General features: G+C 44.1%; 1 protein-coding gene across 5 annotated transcripts; it reads right to left on the bottom strand.

The window, feature by feature from the left end:
* Window positions 1–292: 292 nt before the first annotated feature.
* LOC117356772 lies at window positions 293–6,755 on the bottom strand. 5 transcript variants are annotated; one of them, XM_033936436.1, is made up of 5 exons: window positions 6,553–6,755; window positions 3,195–3,777; window positions 2,643–2,735; window positions 2,433–2,501; window positions 293–2,336 (listed from the first exon to the last, which is right to left on the bottom strand). In XM_033936436.1, exon 5 carries the CDS (start codon window positions 2,316–2,318, stop codon window positions 936–938), a length of 1,383 nt encoding a protein of 460 aa, XP_033792327.1. In that variant the 5' UTR covers window positions 2,319–2,336; window positions 2,433–2,501; window positions 2,643–2,735; window positions 3,195–3,777; window positions 6,553–6,755; the 3' UTR covers window positions 293–935. The 5 variants fall into 5 exon arrangements, with proteins under 5 accessions (XP_033792327.1, XP_033792334.1, XP_033792319.1 ...); XM_033936443.1 differs by lacking the exon at window positions 6,553–6,755 and adding an exon at window positions 5,440–5,456; XM_033936428.1 differs by lacking the exon at window positions 6,553–6,755 and having other exon boundaries at window positions 3,195–5,483.
* Window positions 6,756–19,378: the final 12,623 nt, after the last annotated feature.

Here is a 19,378-nt window from a genome sequence, read left to right as displayed (position 1 = left end):
TGACTGACATTCTGCTGGGGGGGGGGGACTCTGCTTCTGGGTCCTGCAAAGGCCAACACCTGACTGCCATCATCACGTTTGCACCCTTGTCAACCCATTCTGGGTCCTGCAAAGGCCAACACATGACTGCCACCATCAGGTTTGCACCCCTGTCAACCCATTCTGGGTCCTCATCTTTTTCTGAATCTCATGGCTTCAGAGACAGCACCTGACTGACATTCTGCTGGGGGGGGGGACTCTGCTTCTGGGTCCTGCAAAGGCCAACACCTGACTGCCACCATCACGTTTGCACCCTTGTCAACCCATTCTGGGTCCTGCAAAGGCCAACACATGACTGCCACCATCAGGTTTGCACCCCTGTCAACCCATTCTGGGTCCTCGTCTTTTTCTGAATCTCATGACAGCACCTGACTGACATTTCTGCTTATGTACTTTCTAGGCCACCAAAAACAAGGGAGGAAATGTACAATTTCAAGTTTTTCAAATTTTCCTTAACACAGACGCTTTCCCTGAAGCCGCTCCATCCAAGACACCATCTGACCTTCCCTACGTGAAGGAAAAAGCCTTTGAACACCACCCACAACACCTTGAAAATGTCAAAGCGAGTACAGTATGCTTGAGTGGGTTACCTTGCTCGGCATAAAAAACCTTCACGCTTGGCACATGTCAGAGCAGTGGATACTAGGATAGGTAGGGGTCAGAGGAGGGCTTCAGAGAAACTCCTGGGGGAGAGATCCTGAGCACAACAGTTTGCAGGCCTGTAGCTTTCGGGCCACCAAAAGGAGAGGGGGACATAGACATTTCAAAGTGTCTCTCCTGTTCCTGCAGCATATGTGCTTGGGAGACCATATGGACATGTCAAAGCAAATTTCAAATCTCAAAGTGCACACAATTGTAGCATAGCAACAGGAAAACCTGAACTTCAACATCAAACTCTACAGTTCCAGATTATGTGCTATACCACGGAGATATTGAAAGAGAGGTGTTTGACCATATGTTGGCAGCAGCGTTGTTAGTCTTTGCGTCACTCTCACATACGTGCTCTTACTGCTGGGTGGTGCGCGGTTACCAGCCTGGAATCGAGCAAGCAACTGTTCTGTGTGATCTTGCTCACGCTGTATATGTTCAAGGAGTTTAAAGATGGTTGGATGGTGGCATGCAACAGAGGATTGAAATGCATGGTGCCAACCTTCAACGGAATTATTGGTCCGAGGCAGTCCATCTTCCACACGGGAGCGCATATTCCACAGATGAATAGGAAAAGGTGGCACCCGTCTCCCATTTGGCCGCAATCTCCCGATGTAATTGTCTTCCCAATAGTCATACACCAGGGTCAGTTCATCTGGTCGACTCTCCTCCAAGGTCTGGAAACACTCAGCAACATCATCCACAGGAACAAAACTTAATGCTAACAGCATTTTGGTGAACATTCTTACTCTCTCCTCATCTCTATAGCTGGCGGTCAGTCCCTCATGTTGAATTCTGCGCCACAATGATTGACCCAGATGGAACAGGCAGCCAGAAACTGTAGCATTGGGAAATACAGTGCGGGCAGCTTGCAGACTTGCTCTCTCAAAGTCCATCAAGATTGTCAATGGTGCCAACGTGTTTCTGGTTTCCAGCAGTTTCCTCAACACACGTTCATAGTCCTCCTCCCTTTTACTGTTCAACAACACGTAGACCATGGGAAGTGCACGATTGTCTACAAATGCATGGATGGTAAAGACTTGGACAAACAAATGGGGGGCAACTTTGAATGTCCCATCCATGAACCAATGTCCATGTTGCTCCAACACCTCAAGATTAGATTCTGTAGTGAAAATGAATATGCGTCTTTCATCATTTTCACCTGAATCCCACAACAGTAATTGTTCACCACGTGTGCTTCTTTGTAGCGGCTCAGGAATTTGTATGTCTCTTATGCACCTGGGATTACCCATTGCTAGATGGCCTGCATTTCTCTTTCTATTAACTGTTCTCTGCATGGAGGTGTATGCAGGCAATAATGTAGCTGCTTCTAAACTTGTCCCAGCTGTTGTGCCATGAATGATCTGACGTGGCCTTTCAACCGTAGCCACAGCTCTTTCACGTATGTCTCCCATCATTCGATCAGCTTCAATTCTAGCATTGTTGGGTGCATGCACATGCGCCGTTATCTCAACAGAAGATCCATCAACGAGCCTCTTTCTTCTTCCCACACAGTCACGGCGCACACACCTCCAGGACGTGGATCCGTCTGCCATCACTCGGTCACGCCGATATCGATAGCCCTCATTAACCCAGTGCTCTCTCCCACGCTGTGAAGTTATTACTTCCATGTCTATGTCAAATCACTCCTGAAACCATACAATTAATAACATTATCCTATTTTGACTTGCAATTGATATACAATTGCCTATATCATGAATGCACTACTCAAAAGAACATCATACCTGTAAGACTGGAAGTATATCGATGAAACCCTCAGGAACTGTAGTCGACCTTCAACCCTGAACCAGTACCTGCAAGAATTATAACATGCATGTAAACTTAATGTTCACCCCCCACCAATCTCCAGCACACAAAAAAACATGCAAAGGTCAAATAGGTGAGGTTAGGCCATACATATGTAGAGTTTAGTGCTATGGCACAACACCATATACCTGCAAGGGTGCGATTCCTGTCAGCAAAACACTGAAGATGTCTGTCCTCTGTTGACTGTGGTGTCTTGATTGTAGTCTGTTGATTGTAGTCACCTTCAGTAGTAGATTAGATAAGGTTATTATATACATAGGACATACAAATCCCTATATGTAAAGTTCAGTGCTATGGCACAACACCATATACCTGCAAGGGTGCGATTCCTGTCAGCAAAACACTGAAGATGTGTGTCCTCTGTTGATCGTGGTCTCTTGAATGTCCTCTGTTGATTGTAGTCACCTTCAGTAGTAGATTAGATAAGGTTATTATATACATAGGACATACAAATCCCTATATGTAAAGTTCAGTGCTATGGCACAACACCATATACCTGCAAGGGTGCGATTCCTGTCAGCAAAACACTGAAGATGTGTGTCCTCTGTTGATCGTGGTCTCTTGAATGTCCTCTGTTGATTGTAGTCACCTTCAGTAGTAGATTAGATAAGGTTATTATATACATAGGACATACAAATCCCTATATGTAAAGTTCAGTGCTATGGCACAACACCATATACCTGCAAGGGTGCGATTCCTGTCAGCAAAACACTGAAGATGTGTGTCCTCTGTTGATCGTGGTCTCTTGAATGTCCTCTGTTGATTGTAGTCACCTTCAGTAGTAGATTAGATAAGGTTATTATATACATAGGACATACAAATCCCTATACCTCTGTACTTACGTTGCCTCCAAGATTGAACTTCTAGACAACACTAGGGTTTCAGCAAATTCATATCCCTCAGCACATGACTGCAAGACTAAAATTTATAAGGTTAGCACATAGATATAACAAACAACACCCACTATGTCTGTACTTACCTTTGCAATCATACCTGTAATAGTTAAAATCTGGCTTGCCAACCATCATGGATTAAGAACGTCATTATACCTAATCGCAGACAGAAGGAAGGCAGAGAGGCCCAAAACAAGGACCCACAACAATTGTATACAATCACCCTCACTACACACCCAAGGCTAAAAGTGTACCCCAATAAGCCCTACCATCAGACTATTTATCCTATCCTATTGTTCCAATTTAGCAAAACCAAAAAATGAAGCTATGCATATACCTGTAAATGTGAATATCCTCTTATGTATGATACCTGCAAAAGAAAATGGTACCCAATGCCTTTATAAAACTATAAACCGTGAGCACACTCGGTTTTTTAAAAAATCTTTATTCATTTTAAATGACACATCATGTGTACAAGAATCAAAACATTAAAATGAAATACATCACATGTCAATCAAGTACCTCCCTTCCCAACCCACTTCCCCACTCTTACTTTTCCCAATATGAATGATAATAGTATAATTTAGACACCCTCCCAACAATAAGACAGTGTATCTTTAAATAGAAAATAGTGTATATTCATTACAGTAAGATGTTAATGTCTCCCTTTTTTATTGTTACTGTTCTTTCCATTTTGATAATGTGACATAATGAATTGTACCCAAAACTAGATACTTTAAAATTATTACTTATATGTTGAATGGTGACTCCTGTGCTGATATTTTCCTTTTTTTTTTCTCATGCACTTACCCAATAATATTGCATCATTACATCATGATACAATCCTCAAATTAAACATATTCAGATACTAGTGTTGCTGGCATAAGAGTTTTTACCTCATGCCAACAAGTTTTTTTAGATATTTATTACTTTTAAAATCTATAACTCCATCCAATTATGCTTCCAATTAATATCCATCATCACATTATACATAATCTTAATACCATACCTCAACCTTCTCGCTCTTTTAACATGCGGGAAAACTAAGCGCAAGACGGGGTGTCCTTAAAAATCCGCGTTCCGTGCCCCTTTTCAGGTCCCTGCCCCTGACAGGGCTGGATGAGAAGGTTCATAGACAACGGCGCGAAAGACGAAAGCCAATTTAAGGCAAGGCGCGCCGCCGAACCGCAACAAATTACAGTTTTTAGGGGCTCCGATGGGGGGTTTTGTTCGGGAACCCCCTTCTGTTTACTTAATAGACATCGCGCCGGCGTTATCGGGGGTTTGGGGGTCGTAACCCTCCACATTATAGTAAAGTGGGGGGTTCTCCCCCCCTCGCCCTCCGTCGGAGCCCTAAAAACGGTCATTTAGAGCGGCGCGGCTTGCGCGCAATCGTCTATGAACCCGTCGGAGCCCTAAAAACAGTAATTTAGAAAGGCGCGGCGTCGCGCGCTACGCTCAATAGGGTGGGCACGCCTTTGACCCGGCGCGCCGGCGCGCTTTTGACCCGGCACCGTATGGGAATTTAACTCTGACGGATCCTAGCATGGGGAAGGGAAAGCATTAGGATCCTTCAGAGTTAAATTATCATACAACTCTGTCAGAGCCAGAGACTAAATGTGGCAGGGACCCGAAAAGTGGCGCAGAACGCGGATTTTTAAGGACCTGTGCGTTTAGATACGGGACCAAATCGCGGTTCATAGACAATTGCGCGTAAATATAAACTGGTTCATAGACAATTGCGCGCAAGACAAGATTTTTAAGGACCTGTGCGTTTAGATACGGGACCAAATCGCGGTTCATAGACAATACGGGACCAAATCGCGGTTCATAGACAATTGCGCGTAAATATCACTGGTTCATAGACAATTGCGCGCAATACAAGAACTGAAAATGTAAATATCAACATACCTATATAAACTTGAGGATCAATTGCGCTGAGTTTTATGATCGCGATTGTCTTGCGCGCAATTGTCTATGAACCATACCCCCCCTCCCTTTTCTTGCGCGTGAAGCGTAAATATAAACATACCTGTAAATGAAGAAATGTGGACGTTCGCTCTCACCAGAGGCGAGATAAATCCGCGCAAGACAAATATTCGTTATAGATCAAGTACCAGCAAAACCAGATCTTTACCTATAACGGACACGGTCAGGCAGCGAAAGGAAGGCGGGAAAGGAAGGAGGACATATATAATGTAGAAACGTAACCATAGTAACGAAAATGCATTCACGTGACTTGTATTTAAATGCTGTTCGGAGAATATATATCATGAGATAACGTAACCATGGTAACGAAAATGCATTCACGTGATTTATGTTGAAAACGCAAAGAGTCAACGTTGACGTGATGACGTGTTCGGAGAATATATATCATGAGATAACGTAACCATGGTAACGAAAATGCATTCACGTGATTTATGTTGAAAACGCAAAGAGTCAACGTTGACGTGATGACGTGTTCACGTGCTGTACGTGCGCGTGTCCTCCGATGGTCAAGCGGCCTCTAGTGGCGCGCTCAGTTGTCTTGCGCTGAGTTGTCTTGCGCTGACTTGTCTTGCGCTCAATTGTCTTGCGCGGAGTTGTCGCTGCGCTGAATTGTCTTGCGCGGAGTTGTCGCTGCGCTGAATTGTCTTGCGCGCAATTGTCTTTGCGCTTATTTGTCTGCGCGCGATTGTCTGCGCGCGATTGTCTTGCGCGTTTTTGACCTGTCACCGTAGAGTAATGCATTGTCTGGGTGCTCAGTTCAGAATATATGCTGATGATGTTCAGTTTATATTAGATCACAAAAGAGTGCCCACAGGAGATATCAAAATAGTCAAAAGCACAAAAAATCCCCAAAGATAAAACTTAAAAAAGTGTATAGCACTGCAGACCAAACGATACCCTAAAAATAGGGAAAATACTTGTATACAATAAATATTTATAAGTGGTGTGCCGTGAATACCATGATATTGAAGCGTGGCTCTTTCTCAAGCCAGCGCTGTGCACCATCACAGACCCCACTTGTGCACAAATAATAATTTCCGTGTCTTCAATAAAGTGGAAGTGCAATAAATGATTAATAAATAATCGTCTGAGTGCAGTGCTATGCACCTAACAAAGTTAGGACTCAAAACCAGCAGAAATGAAAAACTTATCTGACTTAGCTGCCCAGAAAGTTCACGTTAGATGTTCTCAAAGAATCCTCATTCGCCAAGTTATCAGCCCAACCGGGCCAGTTTTCAGAAATGTTCTCAGCTGTTTGTCAATTATAGGAAAATGGACGAAAGGGAACAGATGCCATTTGCCAATGCGGTATATCAAATACTAACTACACTTGGAAACTTGGTTCTTATGATGCTCCTTCTCATCTCATTGTGGACAATGTTACCATTCCTATTCGGTCATGTATTAAGAATTTGGGAGTTAATGCTTGACTCCTCTTTGTCAATGAGAAAACCTGTTTTCAAAATAATACAGTCTCTTTTTTCCAGGTTGAGAGTTGTGCGAAAGTATATTATTTGATTACTAGTCTTTAAGCTCGTTACATTAACGGGTGCTAGAATAGATGTGTCTGTCTGTCTTTCTTTGTCTTTCTCTCTCATTGGCCGCTGTCTTTCTTTCTGTTTCTCTCTCTCTCTCTTTGGCCGCTGTCTGTCTGTCTTTCTTTCTTTCTGTGTCCCTCCTTGACCACTGTTTATGTGCCTTTCTGTCTCTTTCTCTCTCTCTCATTGGCCACTGTCTGTCTCTCTATCTCCTTGGCCACTGTCTGTGTTATCTCTTTCTCTCCTTGGCTGCTGTCTGTGTATGTTTCTGCCTTTTCTCTCTTTCTCCTTGGCTGCTGTTTATGTGCCTTTCTGTCTCTTTCTCTCTCTCATTGGCCGCTGTGTGTCTGTCTTTCTATCTCTTTCTTTCTCTCTCTCTCTCTCCTTGGCCGCTGTCTGTGTATGTTTCTGTCTCTTTCTCTCTCTTTCTCCTTGACCACTGTTTATGTGCCTTTCTGTTTCTTTTTTTCTCTCTCTCTTTCCTTGGCCGCTGCCTGTGTGTCTTTCTGTCTCTCTCTCTCTCTTTGGCCGCTGTCTGTCTTTCTATCTCTTTCTCTCTCTTTCTCCTTGGCCGCTGTCTTGTCTGTCTCTTTCCTTCCCTTTCTCCCGTTCCCTGCCTGCGCCCCACTCCCCTTCCTTTGACCGCTCCCCCAGCCCATCCCACCCCCTCTGCGGCAGCGCCACCAGCCTCCAACAAATCCTCATCCTCGACCCGGAAATTCACCCAGAGGGGAGAGTGGAGGCAGAGGAGAAGGCTGTGCGACCACGGAGCGGCAGTAGTTGTGGCCTTCCCTCCCCTAGCTCCGTAGCTCGGCGCCGCCGCCACCTCCTTCTCTCCCTGATGTCAGCTCCCAATGTGCGCACGCGCCACACTCTGCAACATTTCTCTGCCGACCACAGAGCGACGGACGCACAGAGCCACAAAAATTGAAGTGCGCATGTGCGCTAAGGGTATTATTATCTTAGATGGCAATGGTTTGAATGTGGAAATTTCATAGAACCTTCCAAAAGCTTTACAAATTGCGCAGAAAGCGACCGCGAGGGTGATCTTTGAAATGTCAAGATACTTTCACATAATGCCAGTTTTAAAGAAATTTCCTAGATATATATAGATTTCCAGGCTGCCCAGTGGTATAAATTAATATCTGAATTTGTGAATAAAAAGCCAAAAAAGTCTTAAAGACATTTGGAGCATTGAGACAAAGCAGCAGATTTCTGCGTCTCAATGGCCATGAATTTGGAATTGGAGAATGAGATGTACAGTAGAGAATGACACGGTGACAAAATTCATCACCGTTCCCGTCCCCGCGGATAATCGCAGGAAATAATCCCATGTCATTTTTTAGTGTCTATTTCAGCCTCGGTCCTTCTACACCAGCATTCTTCAAAGCAAAGCTTGCGGGTCAGTGGTTGTGGCCATTCATACTCTGATTCTTATGTGAGCCAAGGATAATGAAGCCATTGTGACATCACTGATGTGATTGGCTCTTAGGCATTGGTGGAATGAGGCATTATGACATCACAATATCTGCTCTGGATACCAGAGACTGTCATTCTGTAGAGTCTGTTTCAACCTCAGTCCTTCTACACCAGCATTCTTCAAAGCAAAGCTTGCGGGTCAGTGGTTGTGGCCATTCATACTCTGATTCTTATGGGAGCCAAGGATAATGAAGCCATTGTGACATCACTGATGTGATTGGCTCTTAGGCATTGGTGGAATGAGGCATTATGACATCACAATATCTGCTCTGGATACCAGAGACTGTCATTCTGTAGAGTCTGTTTCAACCTCAGTCCTTCTACACCAGCATTCTTCAAAGCAAAGCTTGCGGGTCAGTGGTTGTGGCCATTCATACTCTGATTCTTATGTGAGCCAAGGATAATGAAGCCATTGTGACATCACTGATGTGATTGGCTCTTAGGCATTGGTGGAATGAGGCATTATGACATCACAATATCTGCTCTGGATACCAGAGACTGTCATTCTGTAGTGTCTGTTTCAACTTCAGTCCTTCTACACCAGCATTCTTCAAAGCAAAGCTTGCAGGTCAGTGGTTGTGGCCATTCATACTCTGATTCTTATGGGAGCCAAGGATAATGAAGCCATTGTGACATCACTGATGAGGTTGGCTCTTAGGCATTGGTGGAATGAGGCATTATGACATCACAATATCTGCTCTGGATACCAGAGACTGTCATTCTGTAGAGTCTGTTTCAACCTCAGTCCTTCTACACCAGCATTCTTCAAAGCAAAGCTTGCGGGTCAGTGGTTGTGGCCATTCATACTCTGATTCTTATGGGAGCCAAGGATAATGAAGCCATTGTGACATCACTGATGAGGTTGGCTCTTAGGCATTGGTGGAATGAGGCATTATGACATCACAATATCTGCTCTGGATACCAGAGACTGTCATTCTGTAGAGTCTGTTTCAACCTCAGTCCTTCTACACCAGCATTCTTCAAAGCAAAGCTTGCGGGTCAGTGGTTGTGGCCATTCATACTCTGATTCTTATGGGAGCCAAGGATAATGAAGCCATTGTGACATCACTGATGTGATTGGCTCTTAGGCATTGGTGGAATGAGGCATTATGACATCACAATATCTGCTCTGGATACCAGAGACTGTCATTCTGTAGAGTCTGTTTCAACCTCAGTCCTTCTACACCAGCATTCTTCAAAGCAAAGCTTGCGGGTCAGTGGTTGTGGCCATTCATACTCTGATTCTTATGTGAGCCAAGGATAATGAAGCCATTGTGACATCACTGATGTGACTGGCTCTTAGGCACTGGTGGAATGAGGCATTATGACATCACAATATCTGCTCTGGAATGTTGCTGCTCAATCTCAGGATTCTTCAGAGCAAAGCTTGAGGGTCAGTGGTTGTGGCCATTCATACTCTGATTCTTCCCTCTCTCCTTAAAGAATGTCATGAAGATGGTTTCCCGCGGGGACGGGAATGGTGATGAATTTGGTCACCGTGTCATTCTCTAATGTACAGCTTCAGCATCTATGAGACAGACCTGGTTTTTCTTGTTGCATAGATCTTTTTGGAACCCTGTTAGGTTACAAAGGTTAGACAGTTCTAAATCTAATAGATGCTGGCACTGTCATCTCGATATAGGGTCACTGGATCATTTGCTCTATCATTGTTCCTTGATACTCAAATTTTGGAAATCCATTTGAGGTCAAATTATCACAATATTGGACGTTCCACTAGCATTATCATATGATATAGTATTATTTGGAACAATTTAATTACCCCAAAAACCAATTAATGCAAATCAAAACAAATTGCTCCTCATCATGACAGGAGTAGCCAAGCGATTGATCATGAAAAACTGGAAAAGTTGGGATAACTTAAATTATAGTTTCTGGTGGGAATCCCTATGCCAGATTTATTAATTCTTTACAGTTGGGACATCATAGTAAATTTAAGATATGAATATGAACTATTATTATTATTACTATTATTTCCCTTTGTTTCATGAATGAACATGATACATATCCGGGGGGGGGGGATAAAACAGTTTTATATTTTATTGTTGGAATAGATTATAGTAACGTATCATATTATTGTTGGAATAATATGATACGTTACTTGAATGTTCATGTGTTTGCACTTTGTATTTGTTATCAAAAATGAATAAAGAATTTAAAAAATATATATACAGTGGTACCTCGGTTTACGAGTGCACCGGTTTGCGAGTGTTTTGCAAGACGAGCAAAACATTTGCAAAATCAGCGCCTCGGAAACCAAGTGTGGCTCGATTTACGAGCGCCCCCCCCAATTCGGCCCCTCCCCCCCGCGATCCGGCCCCCCCCCCCCGCCACAATCCGGCATCCCCCCGCCGCGACCTGAAGTCCCCCAGACCCACCCAAATCTGCTTCTTACTTTCAGCTCGGCCTTGGCACTGGCACTGGCATGTCCTGTGAGTTGGTGCCGGTGCCCAAAGATCGGCCTCCTCTTCTGTGCTGGGCCTTGAGCATCTGCGCATGCTCAAGGCCTGCAAGTTCACGTTCTCTCCGAGATCTCCGAGAATCTTGGAGAGAACGTGAACTCGCAGGCCTTGAGCATGCGCAGATGCCAGATCGCGGGGGGGAGGGTGCCTGATTGTGGGGGGGGAGGGTGCCTGATCGCGGGGGGAGAGGGGGCCGATTCGCGAGGGGGGGTCTTCGGGGGGAGCAATGCCGGTTCTCTTGGGGGGGGGGGATAGAGCAGCGCTGCTGGCCTCGGGGGGTGGGAACGTATCAAAGCGAGTTTCCATTATTTCCTATGGGGAAACTCGCTTTGATATACGAGTATTTTGGTTTACGAGCATGCTTCTGGAACGAATTATGCTCGTAAACCACTGTATATTTTATCAAAATGTTTCTGCGGTCCTGGCTTCTAGTCTCAAGGTTTATCGGCTTGCACGTTTACTGTGATCTGCTCAGGACCATCTATTGGACATTCTATCTTTTCAGAATGTATGACTGGAGAAATATTGTTCTACCATTTTTTCTGTTGCTAGCCCAAAATTATGGAACTCTTTACCTTTTGTCTTAAGGAAGGTACAAACAGTAGGAGATTTTAAGGTCTTGAAAGCATGTCTTTTTTTATTAAAAAACATGCTACGATTTTGTAAAAGGGGGGAGGATAAATATTTTAAATAAATGCATAAACACAAGTTAGGGAAGGGCTAAAGAAAAGTACAGAGGATGCATCAGGAGACATAAGCGCTATATACTAAGGACATAGGAATAGCCTTACTGGGTCAGACCAATGGTCCATCAAGCCCAGTAGCCTGTTCTCACGGTGGCCAATCCAGGTCCCTAGTACCTGGCCAAAACCCAAGGACTAGTAACATTCTATGCTATCGATCCAGGGCAAGCAGTGGCTCCCCCCATGTCTTTCTCAATAACAGACTATGAACTTTTCCTCCAGGAATTTGTCCAAACCTTTCTTACAACCAGCTGCACTATCTGCTCTTACCACATCCTCTGGCAATGCATTCCAGAGCTTAACTATTCTCTGAGTGAAAAAAAATTTCCTCCTATTGTTTTTAAAAGTATTTCCCTGTAACTTCATCGAGTGTCCGCTATTCATAGAAACATAGAAACATAGAAATAGACGGCAGATAAGGGGCCCACGGCCCATCTAGTCTGCCCACCTTAATGTCCCTCCCCTACCTTTGCCCTGTGAATAGATCCCATGTGCCGATCCCATTTGGCCTTAAAATCAGGCACGCTGCTGGCCTCAATCACCTGTAGTGGAAGACTATTCCAGCGATCAACCACTCTTTCAGTGAAAAAGAATTTCCTGGTGTCACCTCGTAGTTTCCCGCCCCTGATTTTCAACGGATGCCCTCTTGTTGTCGTGGGACCCTTGAAAAAGAAGATATCTTCCTCCGCCTCGATGCGGCCCGTAAGATACTTGAACGTCTCGATCATGTCCCCCCTCTCTCTGCGCTCCTCGAGCGAGTATAGCTGCAATTTGTCAAGCCGTTTTTCGTATGGTTTGACAAATTGCAGCTATACTCGCTCTTTGTCATTTTTGATGGAGTGAAAAATCGATCCACTTGTACCCGTTCTACTCCACTCAGGATTTTGTAGACTTCCATCCTATCTCCCCTCAGCCGTCTCTTTTCCAAGCTGAAGAGCCCTAACCGTTTTAGTCTTTCCTCATACGAGAGGAGTTCCATCCCCTTTATCATCTTGGTCCCTCTTCTTTGAACTTTTTCTAGCGCCACTATATCTTTCTTGAGATAAGGAGACCAGAATTGAACTCAATACTCCAGATGAGGTCGAACCATGGCGCGATATAGGGGTATTATGGCATTCTTAGTCTTAGTCTGTGTGCAACCTACAAGACTGAGGAGTGATATACAGTATGTTGACATTCAGTTCTGTAATGAAAGGGGTTCCACGTCAGGAATGAAGTACCTTGGCTGAGCTTGGGTTGGAGGGACAGGGGGGTCTCAGTAGTTTATATCATAATGGAAACACCTGTCAGGGTTGCTTTAGGCCATTCACAACGTGTCTTATTCACTAAGACCCGGAGTCTCGAACCAGTGCCGATATCTGCAGCTGCCTTATAAGCGGCCGACGATGGTGTGTCAGTCATGCATTGGCACCAGTTTCGGAATCACGCTGACATGAAAGACAGGCACCGGAAATGTAGGTCCGGGTTTTCTGGGCCTACATTTCCGGCACCTATCTTTGCGTGAATCACACCTACGTAGGCACTTTGGGCCGCCTAATGCCACTTCCACTGTTGACCATGCCTACGTTGGCGTTCGGTGGCCTTCAGGAGGGAAATAAAAACCAGGCTGTTCAAGAAACGTGTCAAGACAAACTCCTGATGCAACCAATTATCCTCACTCCATCACCACACCCCAAATGTTACAGCCAATAGCTTCCTTGTAATCTTCTGGAAATGACCATAAGAACATAAGAATAACCTTACTGGGTCAGACCAATGGTCCATCAAGCCCAGTAGCCTGTTCTCACGTTAGCCAATCCAGGTCACTAGTACTTGGCCAAAACCCAAGGTGTAGCAATATTCCATGCTACCGATCCAGGGCAAGCAGTGGCTTCCCCCATATCTTTCTCAATAACAGACTATGGACTTTTCCTCCAGGAATTTGTCCAAACCTTTCTTATAACCAGCTACGCTATCTGCTCATACCAAATCCTCTAGTAATGCGTTACTAGAGCTTAACTATTTGCCGAGTGAAAAATGTCCTCCTATTGTTTTTAAAAGTATTTCCCTGTAACTTTATCGAGTGACCCCTAGTCTTTGTCATTTATTGACAGAGTAAAAAAATCGATCCACTTATACCCAGGATTTTGTAGACTTCAATCATATCTCCCCTCAGTTGTCTTTTTTCCAAGCTGAAGAGCCCTAACTGTTTTAGTCTTTCTTCACACGAGAGGAAGGGTAATTTAGAAGTAGTATAAGAGTAATTTAAGCCTAGGGGTGGATGGGCAGATAGTATTATGAAAACGATCTTCAATGCAGATCCTCTACAACCTCCCTCTTAGAACCAGGTTTACTGAGGGTTAGGCACTAGGCCAGCATTCCTCCCCTCAAGGGTCACCTGTGGAATCTGATCTCTTAAGAACGTCCTCCAAGTTTCTCTTCCTTTTGTAAGCCGCCTAGAACCGCAAGGTATTGGTGGGATAAAAGAAATGAATGTAATGTAAAGCACCTACATAGGTGTGATTCTAGCACAGATATATGCCTTAAATCTCCATTAAAAATGCCGTTTGGGTGGCGTTTTTAATGGAAGTATGGGCACCAACTGGTATCTAAGAAATTGGCGCCAGTTCTAGAATCTGGACCTAAGGCCTTTTCCAGCACACCGACAACAGAAGCCTCCCTGACTCATGTTCTAGTTCTGGGTACTGCGAAAACGATGGAAAACTGAATGTCGTTGGCTACCACTCAAAAAAAACCACAGTTCCAGCTTTTTATTTGGTTTGTGTTACTTTTATTAAAAATGACTGTAGGTCACAGTATAAAATATATAGATAATATTTGTGCGTTTATCTTGCATACAAAATCGTTTCTCGTACAAGGAAAAATCATTTCAAAATACAGAGAGACAAAAACAGTGGTTTATTTAAATTTAAGGGCTTGAGTCACCAGGCTTTTCTCCCGTCCAATACTGTCTGGGGAAAAGCTTAGAAAATCAGATCTTGCTTTCCCCATGCTTTTTAGACAAATATATTCCCAGGAACGAATGAGCAAATTCTATTCACTGCAGAATTTATAGACCTTTATAAGATTGCATTCTTTGTGTTTTTTTTATGTATACTAGTGAAGATTATAGATTATTTCCTATACTTCTTGATATTTACATCTTGTAAGGTTTCGTGGGAGATGTTGAATAATCACTTTTCATTCAAGGGATGTGACTAGAGTTGCCTTGGCATGGGCATGGTTAACCCTTACATTCAAGCCTTATCTCCTGCATAGCCCAGTGAACATCAACTCCGATTTGGTTGAGTCCCAAAGGGTTGGCTTTTCAAATAGCTCCACATATACAGATTAGGCAGGAGGATTTGTACACCGCAATAAAACACCCTGCGAAAGCCAGGTGAGAGATCTCACATATTGTACCTCGTACTACATAGAAAGTGCTTCAGCGTTACTCTCACTGGCTTTCCTATTCATTTAAATTAAGCTAGATCTAGTCTTAGTCTAGTCTAAAACAGCTGACAACTTTTTTTTTTTTAAAACGAAAATAAAGCTGCAATCTCTTGAGTATAGCTTAAGATGCTCATTTTCAAAACACTTAGAAACACAAATTTCATTTCTTTATTCAGTTTTCTATACCGTTCTCCCAGGGCAGCTCAGGATGGTTTATGTGAACTTATTCAGGTACTGTCTGTCCCGGTGGGTTCACAATCTTTCTAATGTACCTGGGGTAGGGAAGGGTTTAAGTGACTTGCCCAGGGTCACAAGGAACAGCGTGGGTTTGTACCCTCAACCTCAGGGAGCTGAGGCTATAGCTTTAACAATAGAAACTGATGTGTCTAAGTGCTTTGAAAATGAGCCTCAATCAGTTTACCAAAGAGATCCTAATTCAAGCAAGCTCAAGGCAACCAAGAAAAAGGGCCTGTCCGATAGAGGCTTATCTTCTGTTTAAGGTCTATGGAGGGAAAAACTGCTTCGGAAATCTGACTCCAATGAAAATTTAAATGAGATGCTACAGAGCTCCATTTTTATTTATGTGGATATAGCTAAACTAAACTAAACCTTAGGTTTGTATACGGCATCATCTCTACATTCGCAAAGCTCGACACGGTTAACAAGGGTTAGGGTAGAAAGGAACTCCAGTGAAAGGAAAAGACAAAATGAAGAGAAAATTTAGGACAGAGTAACCAGAGAGAGGAAGAGTTACATTTTTGAAAATAACCAGGTTTTCAGATGTTTTCGGAAGATTTGGAGGGAGCTCAGATTCCTAAGAGGGGAGGTAAGGTTGTTCCAGAGCTCAGTGATTCTGAAAGGGAGCTCACACTTTTCTGGTGGTAGCTCAAGGTGAATTACATTCAGCTAGGCCAGATATTTCCCTGTGCCTGGAGGGTTCATAGTCCAAGTTTGTGGACTGAGGCAGTGCAGTTAAGCTACTTGACCAAAATCTCATAGAACAGGAGTGCGATTTGAACTGGATTTTCCCTGTTATATTAGTCTACTCTTCTTAAATCTGATTTAAACTCTTCTTAAAGGGAAGGGGTAAAACGCGGACCTCGCGAATCTAAACGCGCACGTCCTTAAAAATCTGAGGTCCGTGCCATTTGTAGTTAGTTTCTGGCTCTGACAGACCTCGGTGACAATTTAGCGCTGACGGATCCGTCTCAGCATAGGGAGGGAAAAGTATTAGGATCCGTCAGCGCTACAATGTCACCGAGGTCTGTCAGAACCGATTTACAGGGGCTGCAGGAAACCAGTTTAAATGATTCGTTTTGGAGCCGCTCCAGCACTAGCACTAGTCTCTGGCTCTGACAGACCTCGGTGACATTTTAGCGCTGACGGATCCTAATACTTTTCCCTCCCTATGCTGAGACGGATCCGTCAGCGCTAAATTGTCACCGAGGTCTGTCAGAGCCAGAAAGTAACTACAAGCAGCACGGACCTCAGATTTTTAAGGACGTGCGGGTTTAGATCCGCCAGGTCCGTGAGGTCCGCGTTTTAACCCTTCCCCTTCTTAAAGCTTAAACTCTTCTTAAAGCTTGATTTTTCAAATACAGAGCAGCAGTTTTTCGGAACCAGCGAAGAATAAAAGCATAAATTAAAACAGGTGGACACAGCCATCCCTCTGTGCCTCTTCACCTTTACCGTTGATAACCCAAGGCTCCGCTGAAATTTCTTCCTGCCGCCTATGTGCCTGAACGCATCCTCTCTTTTAAGTCTACCTCTTAAACTTTTCCCCTGCTGATGTAGTTGTGACCTGGTTGAGGAAGTGTGTAATGCTGTATGTTTGCTATGTATAGGGGCCAAAATACCTGTACAGTCAAGACTGCTACGTTATCTTCTTTGGCTTTACCGTCAATTTGCAGAAACACTGGGGCACAATGTAAAGTAAAGTCTAAATTTTTGTAAAATTAGAAAAGTGATATTTTTAAATGGGAAATTTTTTTAAAAAACTGAAGTACAAGCATGAAGCTTAAATACAGTATGTAAAGGAAACTCTTGCAAATGCCCACTTGTTTTATTGGCAAAGCATATTCTCTGTTGTCTGACCTAGCAGGGCTGAGGAGGGTTTCTGCTATTAACTCTGCAACGATTGTCATTCAGCCAGGGTTAATAATCATGCAACAGTGCATAGCCAGAGAGCTCGGCCGCTCTGACTGAATCCAACCCTCTTCCCAACAAAAAGGTCCCGTTTTTTTTACTGGAGTCACCAACTAGCAGTGTGGGAGATTAGATTGAAATTAAGACAGGGCTTAATCCAAATTGATATGAGGCATATCCGTTTTTAATTTAGACAAGCAAAATATCAGGAGTAGAATTTGCTCGCAGCGTATGTTTCTCCAGGTGAGAAGGCGAACCAATTGTAAGGACATTAGGGGCAATTCTATAACTTGGTGCCAAGGTGTAGGCATTCAATGGGGCATGTTTAGTGCCAACTCTATAATGGCATTTAGGGCCAGATTCTGTAATGGGCACCTAAAACATATAGGCGACTTCTTTACCCAAAGTGTGGTGGACACCTGGAATGCGCTCCCAGAGGGCGTAATAGGGCAGAGTACGGTACTGGGGTTCAAGAAAGGATTGGACAATTTCCTGCTGGAAAAGGGGATAGAGGGGTATAGATAGAAGATTACTGCACAGGTCCTGGACCTGTTGGGCCGCCGCGTGAGCGGACTGCTGGGCGCGATGGACCTCGGGTCTGACCCAGCGGAGGCATTGCTTATGTTCTTATGTACAGTTAGGCGTCTGTTACATGTCAATCACACTTAGGCGCCCATTACAGAATCGCGCTTAGCGGCGCCTAACTTAAAACTTAGGCACCTGTAATGTAGGCCAGGGTTTTAAAAGCCTACATTATAGGTACCGAAGTCCTTTAGAGAATCGAGTTTAGCAGCGACTAAGGGCGATCAAGCCGCGCTAGCGGGGTTAACGCGTGCGACGTTTCATCACGCGCTAACCCTCGCGCTGGCCAAAAAACTACCGCCTGCTCAAGAGGAGGCGGTAGCGGCTAGCGCGGCCGGCGGTTTAACACACGGCTTGATCAAAGGAGCCCTAAGTCTTTCTCCACTGCTAAACAAACCTACTTTGTGGTTAGGTGCCAATAGGCCTCATGCAATAGACGCCTCTTTTCTAAAATCCTACCTAAGAAGATAGGCACCCAGAGAAGAGCAACAAGAATGATAAAAGGCATGGAAAACCTTTCATACGCTGAAAGGCTGGAGAAGCTGGAGCTCTTTTCCCTGGAGAAGCAGAGACGCAGAGGGGACATGATAGAGACTTATAAGATCATGAAAGGCTAGAGAAGCTGGAGCTCTTTTCTCTGGAGAAGTGGAAACTCAAAGGAGACATGATAGAAACTTACAAGATCATGAAGGGTATAGAGAAGGTCGAGAGGGACAGATTCTTCAGACTGGCGGGGGCAACTAAAACAAGAGGGCACTAAAAAAAAATTGAAAGGAGACAGATTCAGAACAAATGCTAGGAAGTTCTTCTTCACTCAGAGGGTGGTGAACACCTGGAATGCACTTCCAGAGGAGGTGGTAGGGCAGAGTACGATTTTAGGATTCAAAATGGGATTGGACGATTTCCTAAAGGAAAAGGGGATTGAAGGGTATAATTAGAGGGATACTATACAGATCAAAATGTTTTTTGAGTAAAGGATCACTTATAGGTCATTGACCTGGAAGGGCCGCCGCGGGAGCGGACTGCTGGGCATGATGGACCTATGGTCTGACTCAGCAGAGGCGATGCTTATGTTCTTCTCTCCCAAGTAAATTTTATTTTTTTCAATTATGAACGTGTTAAAACTCATTATTGAAGCCAATTAAGTTACTTATTAAGTTAGACGTCTAACTTTAAGTGCCTTTTATAGAATTTCCCCCTTAGGTGCCTCTAAGCTGTTCTAGAATACTGACACAAAAGTTGTGTAGCTGTGCCAAAATTTGGACCCTGCCACTTACGGGGGGGCCAATGGTTGGTGTGAGGTGGCGTGCTTCAATGTGTCATGATAGTTTTCCACAAATTGAGCTCGTCGCTTGGCGACATGCTCATGGCCTGCCCATGCTCTGCCCACATGTTATGCGCTAACCCCCCAATTCTGTATATGGTGCCTTAAATTGTGCACGCAGCTCATTTGTGAGCAGAGCTTGATTGTTTAACAAACTTAATCAGCCTATAAATTGACGTTAATTGGTACTAATTAGAACGCCTGTGGAGATGATAGGCGCATTCTACGAAGAGCACATCACTTCCAGTGCATAAATCTG

This window comes from Geotrypetes seraphini, chromosome 1, assembly GCF_902459505.1.
Source record: "Geotrypetes seraphini chromosome 1, aGeoSer1.1, whole genome shotgun sequence".
NCBI lineage: Eukaryota > Metazoa > Chordata > Amphibia > Gymnophiona > Dermophiidae > Geotrypetes > Geotrypetes seraphini.
The sequence above is the reverse complement of the archived record's forward strand: the minus strand, read 5'-3'. Positions and strand labels throughout refer to the sequence as shown.

Excerpts from the sequence above, each read along its gene's own strand:
- LOC117356772 (XM_033936436.1), bottom strand. The coding sequence starts at position 2,318 with ATGGAAGTAATAACTTCACAGCGTGGGAGAGAGCACTGGGTTAATGAG.